The sequence below is a fragment of the Anarrhichthys ocellatus genome, unplaced genomic scaffold, assembly GCF_004355925.1.
Source record: "Anarrhichthys ocellatus isolate YVR2014 unplaced genomic scaffold, GSC_Weel_1.0 scaffold15, whole genome shotgun sequence".
NCBI lineage: Eukaryota > Metazoa > Chordata > Actinopteri > Perciformes > Anarhichadidae > Anarrhichthys > Anarrhichthys ocellatus.
In genome coordinates this window covers 4,398,689-4,419,185 of record NW_022280045.1, presented here as the reverse complement: position 1 = coordinate 4,419,185, position 20,497 = coordinate 4,398,689, and the positions used below count along the sequence as shown (strand labels likewise).

The following is a 20,497-nucleotide window of genomic DNA, read 5'->3' as shown; positions in this document are numbered from 1 at the left end:
TCTCTATACCGAAAATCTCAGCATAGGAAAGAAAGAAAAGAAAGAGAAGGCCCTTTTACTTCAGAGAAAGGAACATGAAGCTGACGGAGTCTTGTTAAGGCGGCTGTCTCCAGACAGCACGATAGGTTCCCCTTACGGACTACAATAATAACTGCAGGGGTAGTCGCCCTGCAGTTAACTGCCGGGGCCGATGTCTGTTTCACCAAACACTGCTGCAGAGCACGACCAAGTGTAACAGGCTGGTTTAACAAACCTGCTCGTAAAAGCAGGTACCTGCTCCATGTTGTTTCCACACACACATACAGTTACTACATACAGACCGCAGAAACGCCTACAGGTACAATAAAAAATCCTAAACTGCGACAGAGTCTGTTTGCTAAACAAAGCAGAGACAATATAATTCTGACAAGAAGACAGACGAGCCTCGGAAGCGTCTCTCCACAAGCACACACAGAGGCACAACTCACGGCCTCGAATTGCATTCGCCCATTTCCTCTTTCCCAACCCGGACAAATCCTGAAAAGCTCACAGGTTCGGATGCCAGGAATTAAAGGGGATGCTGGGAGACCAGAGTTGTGTTTGTGGACAGGCTATGAGTGTGCCAATCCAAGGGAACTCAATTAGGGGAGATAGGGATCTAATCTGTGAGTAAACAGTCAATGGCTAGAGCAGAGCTGCAGTTTCCTTGGCTTTCTTTTTTTTTTCTTGCTCCGTTTATCTGTTGTTTGCCAACTCAGCTACCCAGAAAGAGGAGATCTTGAGGAGGGTACTCTACTTCCTGACTAGAATCAACAGTATTGAACACCAGACTTCTGACCCCCTGCTGGGTTTGCAATAAATGTAGTCTTGATGTCGCTCACTAATTGCGCAGATCTATTTACTGACACTGAAATGATAGAGAGCAAACAGTATGAGGACTTGTATTGGACCAACAAACAAAAAAAAAGCATTAAAATGATTTCATCATCCGGAAAACATCATTCACTTTCATTTAATCTCACTGGGAGGAAAATATTTTAAAAAAATCTGACTGCAGAAGCCAAAGAAGGCAGAATGAAAGTACCACATGAAAAATAAAATAAATAAATTATAAATTGCAAAACATTTTTTAAATGTGAGTAATTATTCCTTTAAACTACGGTTTCAATTTGATCAACCAGCGTTCCCATGTCCAAAATGTATGTGTGGAGTCATAATTTCTGATACTGATACCAGAGTCTGTGCAAAGATCCGACATCACGGTATCATATCATTCATCAGCTCATTTAATGCACTGCACATGTGCAAACTAGTGTTACACTGGTTAAACACTCATGTGCACCATTTTCCCTGATGGTGCTACATTTTGAACAACAAAGAAATTTAACAGGAGGAGAGCTTGTTAGCATTAGCTGTTAGCAGCCGGAGGGAAGCACAGTCCTGCTAGGCTAAAAAAATGGAGTTTACAGCTGTTAACAGAGTTACATTATGAAGCTCCATTCAGTAACGTTATAATGTGTCCAAATGCAGTCTTGTAAAATATTTTTTTTTGCGAGAAAGTTAAATAAATACAGATGTTTAAAGGAGATGATTTCACAGCAATATAAAATAGACATTAGAGAGGGAATTAGGCTTATGACCAGTGTAACGTCTTTATTATTATCGAATTTAATTACTCAGCATTTAGTCTCTTTGGCAAATGAATTACACTCAAAATACGAGTGCAGCGAGGTGAAGAGAGAGTCTGTAACCATAACCTCTTCCTCTTCCATTATTTTAGAAAAAGGAGCCAATAACCCGAGTCATTTGTTAAGAGAGATAAGAGAGATAGAGAAAGACAAGGATCTCCATTTGAGTTTACACCATCACCATTGACACCAGTGTTTGGCTCCTTTTTTTGCTCTCGGCATTAAAAATGACACAGTACTTTCTCTGACAATCTAACCACACAAACGCATAAAGAAGACTGTCGTATACAGCAGAGCATTGATCAAAAACAACTTCTGCTCTGGGGGAAATTAGTGAAACACAATGGTGCAAAGACTGTTACTGCTTAGGGATGCTGTACATGCTAAACAAACTGTAAAGTGGCACATTATCCATTTGTTTTGCACACTGGTAATAATCAGACACGAGGGACACAATCATAACTGCCGGTCTAAAATCATTTGAAACAGCAAGACTCCCCTTTCACTCATGACACCCATCCCGGTAAGTTGAAATAAAATAATAATCACATCACAATGGGAGCGTGAGCATGGTCTGTGGAGAAGAGTATTTATAGCAGTGTAATGGTGCATTAGGCACTGTGTTTCCAAGAGAGAAGGGGGCCTAGCTACAATTTGCAAAATGGGTGATGTGGGAGATGGGACCAGTTAAAGCCGCCTTTTCCAACAACTGCTGCATGTCATCTACAAAAGAGCTGGCCGGCCTGCCACACAGAATAACTCCATGCCTGTTTGAGGGACACAAACTGAGCAAAGTGCTTTCAGAAAAGGTAACAATGTATGTAACAATGTAACAAAGGTATGTCAGCTTGACAGTGAACGCATCTCATCTGAAGTGCTCTCCTATCACAATGGAGCAATGTCCTTGGAGGGTTGTCTGAGATACATTTAGCATCTATTAAGTTATACTCCCCATCCATGGTGCTTTAGAGAAAGTGTGACGACTGTAATATTCATCAATGTGTTATACTGGCCAGACGTATAGTCCAAAATGCAGCCAATTCTATTTGCACTACCGTGCAATAACTTTGTACACATACAGTATGTTCAACCATATTTATCAGCAAATTCGACCTTTGCTGACATGGGCAGATGACAAGATGGGTCCTAGGATCCAAAAAGTATCGGGCTGGAACAACTATAGCTGATTTGGAAAATGATTTGGCAACAATTTTGACAGACAAAAAAAGTTAAATGTTAATATCTTTAGGTTTTTGGGCTGTTGGTCAACAAAACAAGCAATTACAGGAGCTAACCTTGGGTTTGGGGAAATTGTATTTGATCTTCAGGAATTTTACAGACAAAATTATTAATTTCAAAAATGAATCAAGAAACGAATCAAAGATGAATACATAATTAAATATTAGGGTATCAATTAGTTGCAGCACTAAATATGTATAAATTGAACAAATCGGCTAGTTTGTGATCAGCAAATGTTCGTTCATTTTCTTTTTGTTGACTGATTCCTTGACTTCTCATTTCAGCCCTTACAGAATACTTGAAAAACATATACACCATATACTGCATACCGCACCATAAAAAGATTTTTTCATGCAACCCATATTTGCAACATAATGTCACCACATATCCGTCTCACAGAGCAGCAAAACATACAACAAACTACTCCTTTTCATCTTCTTGCCATGTTTTCTGGAAACCTATGTTATTGGCTTTATCCTGCTAGAGAGGAGTCAAAGTATATGGAATGGGAAACAGAGCACCAACAAGTTTAAGTGTGTGTGTTTGCCACAGTGTGCCGCTCCAGAGGTCATCTCACCCTTCAGCTCTTCAGCAGACGATGGTGTATACGATTAAAGCTCCCATCACCTCACTGCCACAGACCTGCCACGGCCCTGCAGGTGCACGTCTCTGCCTCACAGAGCGATTCAGACGAGCTAAGTGCCAGTCTCATGCACCCCGCTCCTCCTCATCCACCCAGCAGACACTGCCATTAATATGATTGTGAGCTCATTCGGCTGCCAAAGATAGAGATATAATAATCAAGTCAGTTATAAGGAATTGAGGAGAGGGATATGTTTGGAGAAGCAATTTGTGATTGATTTTAATTTAATGAGTACGCCTCAATGGTGCATACTCGAATAAACACGCACACACACACACACACACATTTATGTGTTGTTTGAATGACCCGAGTCGAAGCCGTCAGAGGAGACAGTGGAATTGGCTCTGTGTCTGAGGTGTAAACAACGGCTACTGACGTCACCCAAAATCAACAGGGCCAGTGCCTAAGAAAGACAGCCAGCCAATTTATACAACAATGTGAAAAAAAAAAAAGAGGGGCTTTGCGATGAGCGCGACAGCTGTGCTTCATCACGGGAACGAAGCCAAGAGAGAGGTGAAGGGACACAGAAGGCCTGAAAGAAGGTGAAGAAAGCTCGGGAGAGGAGGAGAGAGCTTGAGGGGTAAGAAGAAGATGGGATGAGACTGGAGAAAAAGGAACAAAGTCTCAGCTCTCAAACTCATATCTCAAACACTGAGAGGCTGAAAAAAAGGGATGGCAGATTTAAGAAGAGAGGGGCTGTTGCAGGGAGAGTTCATCCCAGTGAGCGAAAACTCTCTCGACAAAACACCCCAATATGAAACATCAAAGCGTTGATGCTTCTCTGTGCATCACCACCACGTTGCAAAGAGGGGAACATTTGCCAGAACCAAGACAGTAGGTTGTTGTTCCCCATTACCAACTTTCAACAAGAACAATATGCAGTACTTTACTTGTCTTACCTCTACTACATGGACAAAATCATCAATTATATAAAAGCTACAGAATGAGAGACCTGAAAGCTTTTTTAGAGATCATTACTTTTTAAAATCGTCATCTCAAGTTTCAAAATAAAATAAACATATTTTCGCTGTGGGAGAATATCGTGCACGAACAGATCCTCGTGTGAAGAGACGCACCAGATCCTCTTTCCTTGGTTCAGTCCAGCCTGTCCCCTAACCCTGGACCATTCATCAGCAGAGACCACATGACAGACCGAGCCATTCATCCCGAGCCTCGCACTCTCCTCTGCCCAGTAGAATTTGTGATTCAATTTGACTGAGTGATGCCCGGGCCCCCAGGGCTGGAGCCGAGGCTACTGGGAAAGAAGGGTGTATGGGATCAAGGACAAGTGGTGAAACAGGGGCCCCACTTCTGCTGCTGCACAGCTCGAGGAAGCCATTTAGTCACATTGTGTAGAAGTGCGTTACTAGTTTATACGATAACGCAAGCAAAAACAAGACATACGGTACAAAAATACCTGGGTGAGGTGAAAATCGATTTTGAACATGCCGCACAAAGTGTGATGTTTAAGTACTGTGCACCGAAAAATAATGACAAGGGAGCTTAGACATAATGTGTTGTTGACGGTATGGAACAGAAGCAGGCAAAGTTGCTACTGGTTTTTAAGCCCCACTCAACAATTGTGTCTCTCATCTGATCTCAGCAGGAAAGGTAGCAAAAGCAATGAAATATTTAAAGAGAATGCTTTTAGTTTAAACCAGAGCCCCGGCCCAAAATAGAGAAGAAAGAGAGACACTGGACCATCTCCTACGAAGCTCAATGTTACAATCACTAAAATGAAAGACACTGGATGAATACTGTAACATCCAAACACACAAAACAATCCTTCTAATCTAACACTGTGGAGTCAGGGATTCCAGTTCAAATGCATTGCACTTACTGGATCACCTTGTGCACGTGTATAAGGTGTGAAGACATGCGCTGTCTTATGGTGACCATCATACTACAGATCTGCACTCTGCGTTGTGTTCAGTCAGCTGAGGGTTTCTGCGGTCAACATTTGGAGAACGTTCCCAAAAAAAAGCTTTCATTTTTCCTCACCAGCTATTGTCAAACCCACCTTGACGGAGGCACTTAGCGACAAACTAATAAATGAAATTAAATTGCATATTAGCATACCATAGCTCTGTGATTGGCATCCTGCTCAGCAGCTCCCAGTATACTGTATGTATCCAGTGCGTACAACGTGTACTACATGTAGTCTTGCCCAAAACAGCAGGTCGTTGCTCTAAATTGCATGTTTTTAGTCACCTTCTCTGGTGGAATAACACTTGAATAAACAAATCATAAACACTATATAAAATGAGTCTCATGTGAGCTCTTTTCAAAATAGGCACGCAGAAACCGAGTCGTGCATTACACTCACACAGATGAACAACATCTTTACGTACATACATTCAAATGCACGTGCACACACACTCACTCACACACATACATATACAAAAACACATTATACACTTTGGAAACACACAAGGCAGCCAGCCATGCGCTAAGCTTGAGTTGACAGAGTTCATTTGGAAGATGTAAAATATTGATGAGAGAAGACTCTGCAGGGGAGGAAGAACGAGATGAAAATAGCGAGGGAGCAATGGAGAGAAAGCAAATAACGAGACGAATGAAACGATGATGAGCGGGCCCAACTGAAATGCCCCGTTACGGCTGAGCGGAAGAAAATGCAGGCTAAAATATGTCATTGTCATTTCAAGTTCATGAGCTCGCCGCGTGCCATCTCCTCCTGGGAGGAAGGAGAGAGGGGAAAGGTAAAATGTGTACAGTAGCAAAAAAAGACTTCGGAGCTCTTGAACAATAGAATGTGAACTCATATTGAAAACTGCTTTGTGAGTTTTAAGCTCGTGTTTTTTACACAAGAAAACTCCACAAGCAAAGGCTATATGTGAAACTCTGTCAATTACTACAATAAATGTGGAGCCAATGTATCAAGAAATGTTGAGTTTCAATCCAAATCTTATCAGTTGACACATTTTCTTCTCCGACTCTTCCCTTTCCACTCTGCTTCCATCTATTCGGGTAGACAGCTTAATAAACAATGAGCACCAGCACGTTGCTGTTAATTGGTTCAGATGCCAGGTGTAAGTGGAGGACATGATGCTACATACAGGACGTACAGACGTGATATCTATAGATGGTCTCCAGAAACTTTCCCTCGAAACCGCACAAACATTAAAAACGAACTAGAACTAGAATAAGTGAAAGGGGCTGCTAAAGGGAGTGGAGAGAGGAATGTGGAAAAAAATCATTAGGGCAATATGGATTTGGGTAATAACAAGCTAATCCTCTACCAGCTGACAGGATGACAATTGACAGTAATTACATATATCCCCCTGTAATTATGAGCTTTTTTTAATGTGCCCCCTTTTTCTCGTTGGGCCTTAGTAAGCCTCTGGTCATTCTCGCCTCTCCAGCTTCAGACAGTCACTCCACCTCCAGATCTAAATAGTCCAGCGTGGTCAAGCCAAATAAGCAAACCACCATGATGTACATGGGGCTTTCCTCGGCCACAAATAACGCTCGAGAAATGATGTCATGTAAAAAACCAGATCTCACCATCTAATTAAAGAAAAATGTGCTCGGAAAGCAGAAAAATCCGACAGGAGACGAGAGTTGGAGTGGACTCAGAGAGAACTGAGGAAAGCCGCTTCACCACAAACTGGGAGAGGGAGATATAAAGAGGCTGCAGTGCACAGCTACAACAACCCATTTTGGGTATTCTGGTTGCTAGAGGAACTAATGTTAAGGGGGAGCAAAGATCTCTGCAGTTTAACGGCAAATGTACCAGATGGAGAGGGAGAGATGCCGTATAGGATCACAGAGCACTAAAGAAAACTTTGCCAACAAAACAACACACAGATTTCACTGTAATTACATTCAAACTCAGAGCAAAGGAAGTTGGAGGACTGTTAAAGTGGGTGTAAGAAAATGGATTCCGACAGGAAGAGTTTAAAGAAATCGAACAGGATCTTTGGCTTGTGAAGGCAACATTTTTAGAAGTGATTCATCGTATTCTCACACGTCTCTTCCAAAGCCCAGAAGACCGAGGAGTCCCGGGGTTGTCATCATGTCTATAGCTCCAATTAATGAAGGTTTAGAATTTAGAATTGGATTCTTGAAACATATGGCTTTAATGTTGAAGGCTATAAAATGTGTGGTAAAATTAGATCACAAAAATATGGAGTCATAAAAATCACAGACAAGTACCAGACTAGCTTTTTTTTTCTATTAGAGAACATCTGTGAGCATGCAGTAAATATCACATGAAAAATAAATGAATTCACAACTTCCTCTGCAGGAGTAGATGCAATGAGAGATAAAGCCTCACAGGCACAAACGACTTACGGAGAGAAAAAATAATTACAATAATGAAAACAAGTGTGAAACAGTTTATCTCAATGATTAGAAAAAAAAAAGCCAAATAACCATTGTGTGCAGTCACTTGCCTGGAGCAGCTTAAAACGAAATTCCTCCAAAATGACCAGCTTAAAAAGCCCAAATAGAGAGCCGTCAGAGAGCGGCAGACTTGATAAGAGATGAGGAGAAAGTGGCAACTGTTCTGCATCCCAAGTGTGGACACATGCTTCGAGTTTGGAAGAGTATTTTGCTGAGTAATGTTGCTGCCTTCGGGGAGAGGAGGGGAAACGAGACAAGGAAGATATTCACGAGTCTTGAAACACCTGGGACGTCTGCCTCACACCCTCATGCAGAAACACACACGGCAACAGAAGGCTCGGTGACTTTGCAGTCCAGCTTTTGTACTGCTACTCCTGCAGTGTGTCATTCCACAGATGTGAGCTATGGTGTTTTTTAATTAAAAAAAACAAAAAACCTGTGTGTGGAAGAAAGGGCCAGTGTTGAACAGAGCGGGACAGAAATGATTGCTTATCAAAGGGAAGTGTGTAGTTGAGGGATATGTGTACCAGTGCGCCTGTGTGTCCTATCTTTATTAAATCGGCATTTTGTGTGCCAGGCATCTGAGCAGCAAGGTGCCGGACACATTTCAGGCATTCAACAGTTAGAAGGCAACCTTACCGATTTCATCATCTACTCCAATCTTTTTACATACAGGCCCAGTCTACCAGCTCTTCAATTCCTATTCGTTTTTTTTTATTATTTGAGGGATAGAAGCCTGAATTTTGTCTCCATCAGAGACTATCCATCTTTTTTGGCAATTATATTTGGAATAGAGAATTGGATCAGAACTGGGGGAAGCGCACACGCTGTAAATGCGGGCTTCACAGAAGACGGTGGTGAGGAAAATGTAGCCACTATTTCAAACGATGGAGGAAATGACTGTATATTTATACAGTGTTTCCACATCACAATGCCCCACAATCAGCTGATCCTAGCACATAGAGGGAATAAGAATAAAGATTTGCCCATTATTTAATTAAGTTATTTAAGGAACATTAATCCAGAACTACTTTAACAACCGATTCATCACCAAATCCATTTGTCAAGCAAATATGCAGAATATTTGCTGATTCTCTTGAATAAGAGAATTCTGAGCATACATTAGTTGTGTTTCTTTGTTTTATATCATTGTAAATCAAACATAATTGGGTTTCGGGCTGTTGGACCAAACAAGTCATTTAGAAGATACCACTTTAGGCTCTGGGAAATGTTTTTATAATAGCTAGAGATGCTGTAACAGTTCATCTTATCACCCAAATATTAACTTTTAATATAATGACAGTATCAGAATCAAAAAAATCTATACCCAACCCCCGTGGGCCTGCTGAATGTGTTGCCATAGTGCCATAGCCACGGGAGCGAATGCTCGGGTCCACAGCTGCAGACGTGTGCGTATGTGCGTGTTGGTGTAGGGCGTGTCGCCCTGTGCAGTCCATACCGCGTGCCCTCACTTAATATGGTAGTGGGCGTCCTGCTTTGGGTCCGCACCATCTGTCAAGCAGCAGGAGGGCAAGAGGAGAGGTAGCTGGAGCCGAAGCGACACCACACCGAGAGCTAGAGCCAGTTTCCTGTCACTTCAAATACCCACCTAGTCCACAGAAAGCACTGCTGGAGGGGACGTGAGCCATTCTGCCATGGCACACGTATGCATTTACATGACTGACGAAAGGGCAAAACAAAAACAAACGCCAGCAATCATGCGCGTGCACGCAATTCGCACACAATGACAGCAAATGGAGAGGAAGCGGTTTAATAATATTCTTGTCATGTCTTTAGAAGTCATGCAGAGTCCACACACATCTGTGACACACACACACACACACACACACACACACACAAATGAATACTCTCTCATTTGCTTATGGTGACATTCGGCCCACACACACACTCACACAATGAGAGACAGTGAAGGCGCTTGCAGTGATGAGGGAATAATTCTCCTTTTGACACAACCAATTCCTCTGAAGACAAAAGAGGAGTCATAAGCCCCCACCACCACACACACACACACGCACACACACACACACACACACACACACACACTCCTGTTGCAATGACACTGCAAACCCCTGTGGTGACATAAAAAGACTGGCCTATGCAGTCATCATCTGTGTGTCTCTCTCTCTGTTTGTGTGTGTTTGTTTGTGCGTGTGTGTGTGTGTGTGTGTGTGTGTGTGTGTGTGTGTGTGTGCGTGTGCTCGCCAAGGGAAGGCTGTATGTGTGAACGCCTACTCTCACATTAGACAAGTGACACGGAACAAAAGACACGAGGAGCGCAGCAAGAGAGAAGAAGAGGGGGTGGGGTGCAGCAGCTGAAGTGCATGCTGGTCAGAGAAGAGGCAGCTGACACTTGTCAAGGTAGTGCATTATATCATAAAAAGCAATCTCTGTTGGACCTCGATTTCTTACCCTTTAAGGTAAATTGCAGTAGATTTATTTTCTTTTTAAATAAGTCAAACGAAATGTGGGGGAAAAAGTGACATGTTTGTCAGATCTTACGTCTTTCCGTCCAAAAATGAGTCAATGTAATTATTTGACTATTTTCTTGACCGTGTGAAGGAAATAGGACTGTTACATTGAACCTTATATCGTCCGCCCAAAAATGATGCCGATTAAGACGACTACTTCATGTTCTGTGCTTTGACGGGTACGTGGGAAATGGTTTCTCCGTCCTTGTTCACACACTTCAGAGCAGCTAAACATGTTTGGACACACTGCCCTCCAGATTTTCATGTTTATAACAGCCCCCCCCCCCAAATATTTAAAAGATGACGTAATGAAATGCAGCGCAGAAAGCACACAGCGAGCTTTTTTATTTAGCTTTAAACCATTTTTAACTCCACCTGTTCTCTTCTTCTCGGTTCTTTGGGTTGTTCTTTTTCCCCACATATAGCCCGTCACAGGGCGGAGCAGGGACTAGCGAAACCTGGCAGACCAGGCCAGCCCAAGTCACAGTCAGCAGACCATGGGCCCTCTCTCCCCCCCCCCCCTCTCTCTCTCCCTCTCTCTCTCTATGGTGAACATCAAACACACTGTGGTCTGTTTCATGCTCCCTGCAGCCCATTATGGCTTAATGCTTCAAGAGGCTTCTTACTGACTTCAGCATTTTAACAACTCGTTGGTAGGAAAACACATACACACAAAGAGACACGAACGCTCACAAACACACACACACACAGATACTGTACGCACAAACAGGCACAGACAGGAGCCCAGATGCAGGGATTCCCACACTGTAAAGTGCAGCAGGGTTATGAGCCTGCACACTGTGTTACAGAAACAACTGTTGCTGTTGCTTTAATCTGTGTGTAGAGGACGGCCAACAGATGCGTGGGGCTTCATGCTGACGTTAACCTTCAAATAGGCCTTGACGCTCTTATCTCCAAGGCGGCTAATGAGTTCCATTCACGAGGTGGCAATATGGAATTCAGTGCGATCAATTAGTGTGTCCACCATATGGAGAATAAGAACACCACATCAGCGGAGATATCAATGGGCTGGAGATAAGGCTGCTGTCCAGAACGGCTACAATGACGACAAGCTTAACACACACACACACACACACACACACACACACACTTCTTATGGTAATGGTTGGTCTGGCCCTTTATCTGTCTTGGGCTCTTTTTAAAAATATATATGTAACATTGCTGGCTTTATGTGTATAAGTGTGCTTTTGTCAGTGTGCAATTTAGAAATGTTGTTAATGCTTTTAGAGTGTTGCTGAATATGCATTCAATCATCCATGCAGCTGGTATGAATACACAAATTGTTGTGACAGACGTTGTTGGACGACAACAAGTCATCGAATAACGTCTGTCGCTTATGGAGTACTGCTGAGTCATTTGGTAAAGTGCAGCTGAGAAACATCTTCAACAAAATCAACAACTTCAAATTGCACAGAACAGAGCAGCCAGACTGGTCCGTCATTGTTCCCGCCGTGCTGATGTGTGTGAGATGCATAACTCTGGAGGCTACATTAAAGTCTAGACTTCTGTTATTTATGTCGTTTTGAATAGCACACCAAACTTCTTTTGTAAATAAACTAGTGTACACAGTTTTTTGTCATACTTGTAGGTATAATATGTATCAAGTGAGCAATGGTCATCTGGTGGCGTCAACTGTTCTTTATACATCTTCTCCTGCTTGGAAAACACTCCCCACCAACATCAGACAGACCAAAGGTAGATTTTATTTCATAATTAAAATTGTATAAATCTCACATGGATATTATTTTGGTTATTGTTGATTTGGAATCTTTTTTTCTTTTGTTTTTACTAATATTATTATTTTATTGCTGTGTATTTGTGTTCTCGTTTCCATTGTAGGCCATCATTTTTTAATGTATCATTTTTCAGATTTTCTCCTTGGCTTGTTTTGTCTTTTCTTTTTTTAATGACACTGTTTGTTTGTTTTTGGTTTAAATTGTTTTAATATAGTGTGAAGCTCAGGAAGGCTAGCGACCACTCTGTGGAAACTAATAGGGATCCAAATAAAGAATAAATGAATTAAAATGTCTCTTCTTTGCAACTGTAAAGGTTTTGTGAAAGTAGAAATTCTATTTTCTTTGTCCATAACGGATGATAATTAAGTGACTAATCTGTAAAGGTCATGTATATATTTTATCTTGTTCTGGTGAATCCAGTACGTTGATGTAACAGCATTCAGTTCAGGCTCACGCCATGTTGGAAGTGTTTAAAAAATCTTTTGGTGTCTGAACTACTGAGACTTCCTTTTACATAAAGGAAAACGACCCAGGCAGGGTGTCCTGGTGCCTCTGGGTTTTTAAACTGACCATGTAATTGGAACATGACAGGTTCAAGGCCAGTTGGGTTTCTGTTTTTTTCCCCAACATGCCTCACTGAACTGGGACACCAATTAAGTCTCAATGCCTGCTGCTATGAAGTGTTGGTTCATTATCGAACTGCACAGGCAAAGAACCTAACTATTTAGCTCGGTGACACCGTTAACAGTGATTGTTGGTACGAACAGGTTAGTAAATAAATTGAGAACACTGAACAGATTATTTTACAATCATAACTGGCATGAGAGTACATTGCTGAGGGGACAAGAATGAGGGGCCACCGCAGGTCAAGCAGCCTCACAGGGGGGACTGGAGGGTCTTAAGCCAGCAGCAACTGGTGGAAGACACAGCGATACTGTATAAGTATGTCCACAGAGATTAAGGGCTTAAACACATACAACATTGTACATGGTCTACATTTTGGACTATAAACACTCTAGTTGATGGGTCCTCTAGGTTGCAGCTCATGCAGATTCTGAGAGTTGGGTGCTTTTATACCAATGAGATTGAAGTACAATATCTCCTCCACATTTTTGCTGTTTTCTTGTTGGTTTTGCAGCCTCTCCCCGGCTCGCCAGCTTAGTTTTATTCTGGCATTGGACTCCTATATTTAACCTCTGGCTGGAAAGTGGTGTAGGGGGCAGCAAGCACACTAGCAGCTATTATCTTCAACAGTCAATTAGGTAAGAGAGTGGCCCGGGGAGAATTTCCTACCCAGTGCGGGAAAACCCATGCTCTGTTTTAGCTACAACGCTACTTTGTACATTTAATGACTTGTAAAAAAAAAAAGCTGCTGTGTTTAAAAGATTCCCATACTTTTTTCTCTGTTGGCTACCATAGTGATCAGCCCATATTTCCAGCCACAAGACAGCCTTTAGTCAATAACAGTTCCTAGCAGGCCTGGTGAGCAACAACCCCACTGTGTCATTTGCCACACTGCCAACACTGGTTAGAGACGACACTTCAGAGCACTGAACAGTCGGCCTGTAGCAACCGGCATTCAACAACAACACAAATACAGCACGGGGAAAGCCAATGCCATATCAGAATGTTACCAGCCTTCCTCCAGATGTCTCGTGCAGCTTGTGCCTTTGTTTAGGCGTATATGTCATAGAGCATCTCACACTTATTGGCTGCCAGCTGCTTTCAAAGAGCGCCTGGCGCCTCTCTCTTTAAGAGCCGATGAGAGAGAGAAACAGAGGAATGAGGAGTGTCATCCCCTGATAAGTCATCGCGGCCGTAATGGTGGGGTGGGACCGGGAGGAGACAGGTGAGCCCCAGAGAATGGAAATATCCATTTTGGATAGATATCGACAAAAAAAAAAAAAAGCTTGTTTCCAAAAATAACTTCATTGGACAGAGTTACACTGGCATCATCACATTCATTTTGATTACTTGCGAAACCATCACTTTTCATTTCTGCTCAACTGATGCTGTTCCCACGGTCCAGTAAACACAGCTTTAACACATTATCAAACAGCTCACCCTTAACTCAATAGCTTGCTTGTGCTTGGCTTTCTACTGCGAATTGCTTAACAACAGGGGACTATCCAAGTTGTTATATGAGGCGTATCAATGTGAAAGCAATATCTAGGAATCTTCTTTCACTGTTGACTGAGCATAATCAAACAGGGACTGTGATGTGGGATGTGTACCTCACACGTTCATAAAAGTACCTCATTCAAATGTAAAGAGCAGCGGTGTACAAGTAAAAAGTGCATCTTCAAAAAACAAACTAATAACTAATAACTTTAAAGGCCATATTACTTGCAGACCTTGTTTAGACTTTATCTGCATATGATTCCATGTTTGATTATACACGTTTTGTTCATCTAAAAACAAGCTTTATTAATATTGTGCAGGAGTATATTCGCTACTTCGTGTGCAGAGGCATTGTGTCTCATTTATTGTGCAGTAGCATTGAAATGGATTTGAAAGAGCTGCGACTGGACATCATTTCTACAGCTGGGATGCAGTCGTCTCTCAGCATGTGACCTTGAGTCAGGCCCAGCCTCCACATTAAGTTGATCAAGCCCTGGTGTCTCACAGGGAAACATCATTCTGCAAATATCAAGCATAAATGAAAGCTTTCATACTTGACTAAGACGTTCAATATGGCAGGCTGGAGCAGATGAGCGTTCATTTATGCTTGGGAGCCAAGAAGACGGGGACACAGGGGAGGAAGAGTGTCAAAGCCAAATCTCCCCTTTCCTCGATCTCGCTTTCTGTCTCACATCCATCCTCGTCTGCGTCTCTCTTTCTCAGCCTCGGTTCTCCATCTATCACTTCCTGGCACTCAGTGTCTGTCTCACTCCCTTATTTTCTCTCTTATTGAGAATGCATTGACCCCAGACTTAAGTAAGCTCCACATCATTGATTGAAGCAAGAGGAATAGGTGGTGTCATGACAAGACAGATTTTATCTATAAAGCGTTATGGATTACAGACATTTGGAGGAAAGGGGGATTTCGAAGGCGCCGGGGTTGGCGTTAATTCTGTCAAATGATTTATTCAGTATGGCCAATCAATTAAATTAGAAGTGTCCAGTTACTACTTGGCCCTCACTGCCTTATGATGTATGGCGTCATAACATGAGCTAACAGTTTCATCACATTACCGCCCCACCCTCTAATCTTATAATCTCTCCTCTCCTATCAGTGCAATCACTGGGAAAGATCTACTGAATGTCCTTGCATCGGATATCATGTTCCTCATGAGCTTAATGCTCCATCTTTATGCATCTTAAAGGCGTCTCTAGATGGTCACGAAGAAACACCTACAATCTGAATGTGTAAGCTGCGCGTTATACATGCTATTTCTGGTCAAGACACAATGCTCTTTCTGCAGCCCTGCTGTGCTGTGTGAGAGCCAATATGCTCTCAGAAAGTAGAGCCGTTTCTACTTTAGAAGTGAGTGACCTTTAGGTGAATACTGCAGAAAGTCACCCTTGTATGTCTCAGAGCCATTCAGCCGGTGCTAATGGACAAACATCTCTGTCTTCACAGGGGAGAAGAGTTTATCCACTGCCACAGTAGTGTAGCACTCTGTGGAAAATGAATTGGACAAAATAGAGAAGGTGGCTGACGCAGTCTGGAGGGGCTTTTTCGAGGAAAAGGGTATGTTATTATCAGATTGGGAGGGACTGTGGCTGTGTTACAGGGAGAACCACTGTACACATCCACGCTCATTTCATGTTGGTAAAATATGCAGATCACTTTAAATATTAAGGTTGTACTTTCTGTTCTTTGCTTTTGGAGAAATAGTTCTTCGCATTCATTCATTTGACAGTTTTGGGGCAATAAATTAAATAACATATGCAAGTTCAGATCTAATTTCTATTTCGTTTGAGTCTGTGCACAGGAAAGTGGTTGTGTAAGCATGCACGGCCACAGTCTCATGTCTTGTCCATGCATGTACGATGCTGTAACTAGAACCTGAAATTGCAGTAAACTGTGTGTGTGTGTGCGTGCGTGTTCATGTGTGTGAAAGCATTGCACTGAATTCCAGAGGAGGCACACGTGTAATCATCTGAACTGCGGAGGGGCTTGTGACCGCCTGACATCAGACCATGAATGACACATTGAGCAAACATCATATTTGTGTGGTTACAGCACATGGTCAAGTGACTGTCAGGCATTCTATAGGGAAGAATTCTGCACACAAAGAACATACAGGTTTCAAAGAAGAGGAAAGATTAGGGAGGGTAGCGGCTTAGATTTGAGTGAAAGGGAGACTGGAAAACGAGAAGACAGAAAGCGAGGTGCGGCTCCTGCATCTGTGTTTCTACAAATGTCAAGTGTGGGGGAATTTAAAGGGACATTTCTGATCAGGGATCAAAAAGCCAGAGTGTCTGTGTGACATGTCTGTACTGTCTTAATGTATTTTCAAAGCAGTGTTTCATCTCGAGAAACAGCCGAGAGCTAGAGCTCCCTTCCTTTACCATGTGACTGGAAATGCATGTGACTACAGGTTCAAAAAGGTATAAAGATAGAAACTGGGTTTGCTCACTCTCACAACAAAGCAATACGTAAAAATACATCCTTTTAAGTTCCTGGGAAAGAAAACATATTTTGAAGTAACAGTTTGAGGCAGTCATGTGTGCAAACTGCATTGTGTGCTGTTTGTGAAATCAAATGCACACAAACATTTCTACAAGATAGGTTAGACCTACACGCCAACACTTACACACACACGCACACACACACACACACAAAAAAATGGTGCTACTGCAGGTGCGACTTTGGCCCCAAAATAGACTAACATTCCGTGGGGGACTTGCAGAGAGATTATGCTTCTCAGTGGCAATGAGTTTATACTGTAGCAGCTGTATGGGGGCTTAGCAGTGTGCTCGACACTTTATGGCATGATTTAAACAAAATGTTGTGCTACATTTGGACAGGTAGATCACCCTGAAAGTGCGTTTGGGCTCAGGGGTAAAGATCCCATTTGCTCCAAAGAAATAGTGCGCACACCATGACCGCAGCAGACGCATTTCGAATGAGCTTACCTGATATTTCGGACTGAGGGACACCATCCAGAGGGAATCCTTTCCCGCTATAAAACTGCCTGATATCCGAACAACTCCGAGCTTTGCTGGTCCCTTTGTCCCCATAGGCTGGTGCCGTTAGAGAGCACACTGCCAAAGCCGCTACGATGAAGGAATCCATCATGTGGACTTAGTCAAGTGCAAATCCGACCGAGAGGCGAAGCGGCTGTGTTGAGTCCTGAACGGAGCAGGAGACTCCCAGTAAGTGGCCGCGTGTCAAACGGGGCTACCAAGTGCTGCTGTGCGTAAAATATCCTCCACCTTCCTGTGTCCCGCCTGCGCTTTGAGTGCGTCTGCCGAGTCTGTGGCTGCTCTCCGCGCACTGCCGCACGGCACAGGGGCGACTCTTCACAGCGCAGAGGTCCCGTCTCTCCCCTCTCCTTCTGTAGGGCCGATGTGGACAGGACAGTAGTTTTGTTATTCTTCCCAAACGGCTGAATCTCCTCACGCTGTGCCCAGGATGAGTGCAGTTCTCCTGTCTCCACTGTAGTTGTTTTTTTTAGTTCACCTAGACAGGGAGAAGCAAGATATGAAAATAATTAGGTTACGCGTTTATAGCTGGAATCATTTAGGTTGTGTCAAGAAAATAGCACGGTATTGCGCTGACGCTGAGCAGCTACGGTTCTGTCGCCGCACGCTTACCGGCTATGACGACCCGGGAGGGATCCGAGTAAGGAGGTGCGCACAGGCGGCAGCTATCGCAGCTCGTTCCCGGCTCAGGATATTCTGAACGATGCTATGCCAGCGCTGCCACTCTGTGGTATGAGGAGGAGGCGAGAGAGGGAGAGGGGGAGAGAGAGAGGGAGAGAGAGTGTGTGTGTGTTTGTGAGAGAGAGAGAGAGGGAGCGCATACGAGGTCTCGTGTTCCTGCTCCGTTTCATTCCGTCTGATCTAAATATTATTTTTAGACGTTTCAGAATAACATTACTAACAGGTTTGAGTCGTGGGTTTAGTTTTGGAAACGTCTGTCATTTTGATGTCGTATCCGTCTGTGTGCGGAGGCCTGCTGTATGTGGTCTTTCATAAGGTTGGTTCTCAGTGAAAGAATGTGCTCTACGCGTCCCGACAGCGGGATCTCCACCAGCCAGGTGTCACAGGTGAACTGTGGGCGGGCCCTCGACCCCAGGCACCCACGCGCACACCCAACACAGGTCCTCTCCTCCGCTCCGCAGCGGGGGCTGCGTGCATGGGCCGTGTCACTCCTCGAAGGGGCAATTTGACGACAAGTCAATACATTCCCGATGCGGTTGCCAGTTTACTTGTCACCTGCTGAATGCCTTCACTATTCGAGATTCTGTACGTGTATTTGAACTACGCTCACCTTCAGAATGACGTTTACAGGTGTGTTGCTGTCTTCTACATAGCTACAATAACTGCCCTCTTTTTATAAGGCTGTTTGCCTTATTGGCTCTGTTTGGTGAGATTTATTTATATTTCTTCTTCCATCACGAAAGGAAATGCTTTGTTTAAAAAGCAGGCTGCATTTGATACATACTTGGAAATTTTCAGTTCATGCATTACTTCTAATAGGATCAGTGACTACTGGTTCCAGAGTCCAGATCCAGTAAGTCCAGGGCCATGTCATGCTCAATGGCTGCAATATGTCCGTAACTAATGTGTTTCTTTCTCCTCCTTTTATTGTGTGACGAAAAAGTTCACTCAGTTCAGGTTGGAACCCTCTTCCTATGAGGTAACTGCTGAGTTTAAGGGTCTTATGTTGATTACACTTTGGATATTGCACTTGTTTCATGAATGCAAGGCTCGTGCGACCTCTAATAGTCATGCATATGAACAACACACACATTCAGAAGCTCAGGTAAAAAGGGTTACATGTTTCATGTGACATTAGCAACCCACAAGATACTCTGTGGTGTAGACCTTATATCCTGGATAGTTGTGTAGAGACATCCAGTTCACTCACTGTGTGAAATTGAATCAGACAGTGTTTGAGGGTGTCACTCCTGTGGGAGATGCTTTTTAAGGATTGTCATCGCACATTATCGCAGTGACACATGGAAAAACTCCAGTGCAGCCTGAAATAACCAGCCGCCACTCAACAGACAGACAAACAAATGTGAGAAGCAGAGGACAGAAACGAGAAAAGACAAGAGAGAGGGAGCGAGTCACATGGCAAGAACAGTCATTTCCTACCTCGCAATCATTCGTTTTATGAAGGCAGACATTGTTTATGAATACATTAGGACATGTTACTCTATAATTAGTCCGTTCCACATGACTGGATGAGTCCAAACAAAGTGGACAGCATCTCACATATCACAGACAAATGGCTACACCCGCTCTCCGTTATTACAGCTCTGAAGCGAGCAGGCATGAATTACACCTTCGCTCTGCGATGTCAAGTGTCTCGCTCATTTGCATCCCGTGCATGTGCGCTCGGGCAAATCTGGCACAACGCCGTCGCAGTTCCTCTGCCGAAGTTGAGAATTGTGTGATGGTGCCACACGGCAGACGGAAACCACTTCGGTTTTCTTGTTGCTGTGGGGAACATCGGCCAGTTAGACACATGTGGCCAGAGGTTAATAAGTCTAATGGCCTCAAAGTGTGTGTGTGTGTGTGTAATGAAATGTCTGTCGGTATTATGAATGGGTTTGTGTATACCTATGACCATTGTGTGTACGTGTGTCTGTGCACAATTCGTCAGAGGCAGTTAGTGTGTGTGTTTGTGTGTGTGTGTGAGCGTAAGTTTATGTGTCTGTCTGTGTCTCACATGTGGCCATAGGTCGCCAGTGCTGCTGGAGAAACTGATTGGCCCTCCACTGTCTGGTGCGGAGATCATGTAATTAACGCTCAGTAAAGCCACAGAACAGCCATGTTTTCTCCAGCCTGCCTCCCATTGAAGTTTTATGGGCTCTGACCATGAAAGGCCTTCTAATGAGGAGCAGGATGCTGGGGGAAGTGGGGGAGACCAGAGAGTGCAAAAGAGGGGAGGCAGAATGGTAGCAATGGGAGAGGAGAGTACGGGGTGAGAGGCCGTACAACTAAGCAACTGTCAGTTTAGTGTACACATGCAGTAATTATGTGTGTGATGAGGTTTTCTAGTGAAAATGACATTGCTTCTAGAAATACTACAGATGTTTTACCACTCAGGCAAAAACACTCACACTCTAAGTAGAACGACGGAAGAAAATGTCAACATAACACAGGCCTATCTTTCTCAATGTTCCACTAACTTTACCACACATCTGTGGGATT

At 43.4% G+C, this 20,497-nt stretch overlaps 1 protein-coding gene across 1 annotated transcript in view; it reads right to left on the bottom strand.

The window, feature by feature from the left end:
* gpc1b (glypican 1b) overlaps positions 1-18,051 on the bottom strand; it is a 59,422-nt gene extending 41,371 nt beyond the window's left edge. The window contains exons 1-2 of the mRNA XM_031854523.1: positions 17,927-18,051; positions 17,246-17,792 (exon numbers count right to left, since the gene is read on the bottom strand). Of these exons, the coding sequence (XP_031710383.1) occupies positions 17,246-17,408 (163 nt within the window). The 5' untranslated portion in view covers positions 17,409-17,792; positions 17,927-18,051. The remainder of the gene's footprint in view (positions 1-17,245; positions 17,793-17,926) is intronic.
* Positions 18,052-20,497: the final 2,446 nt, after the last annotated feature.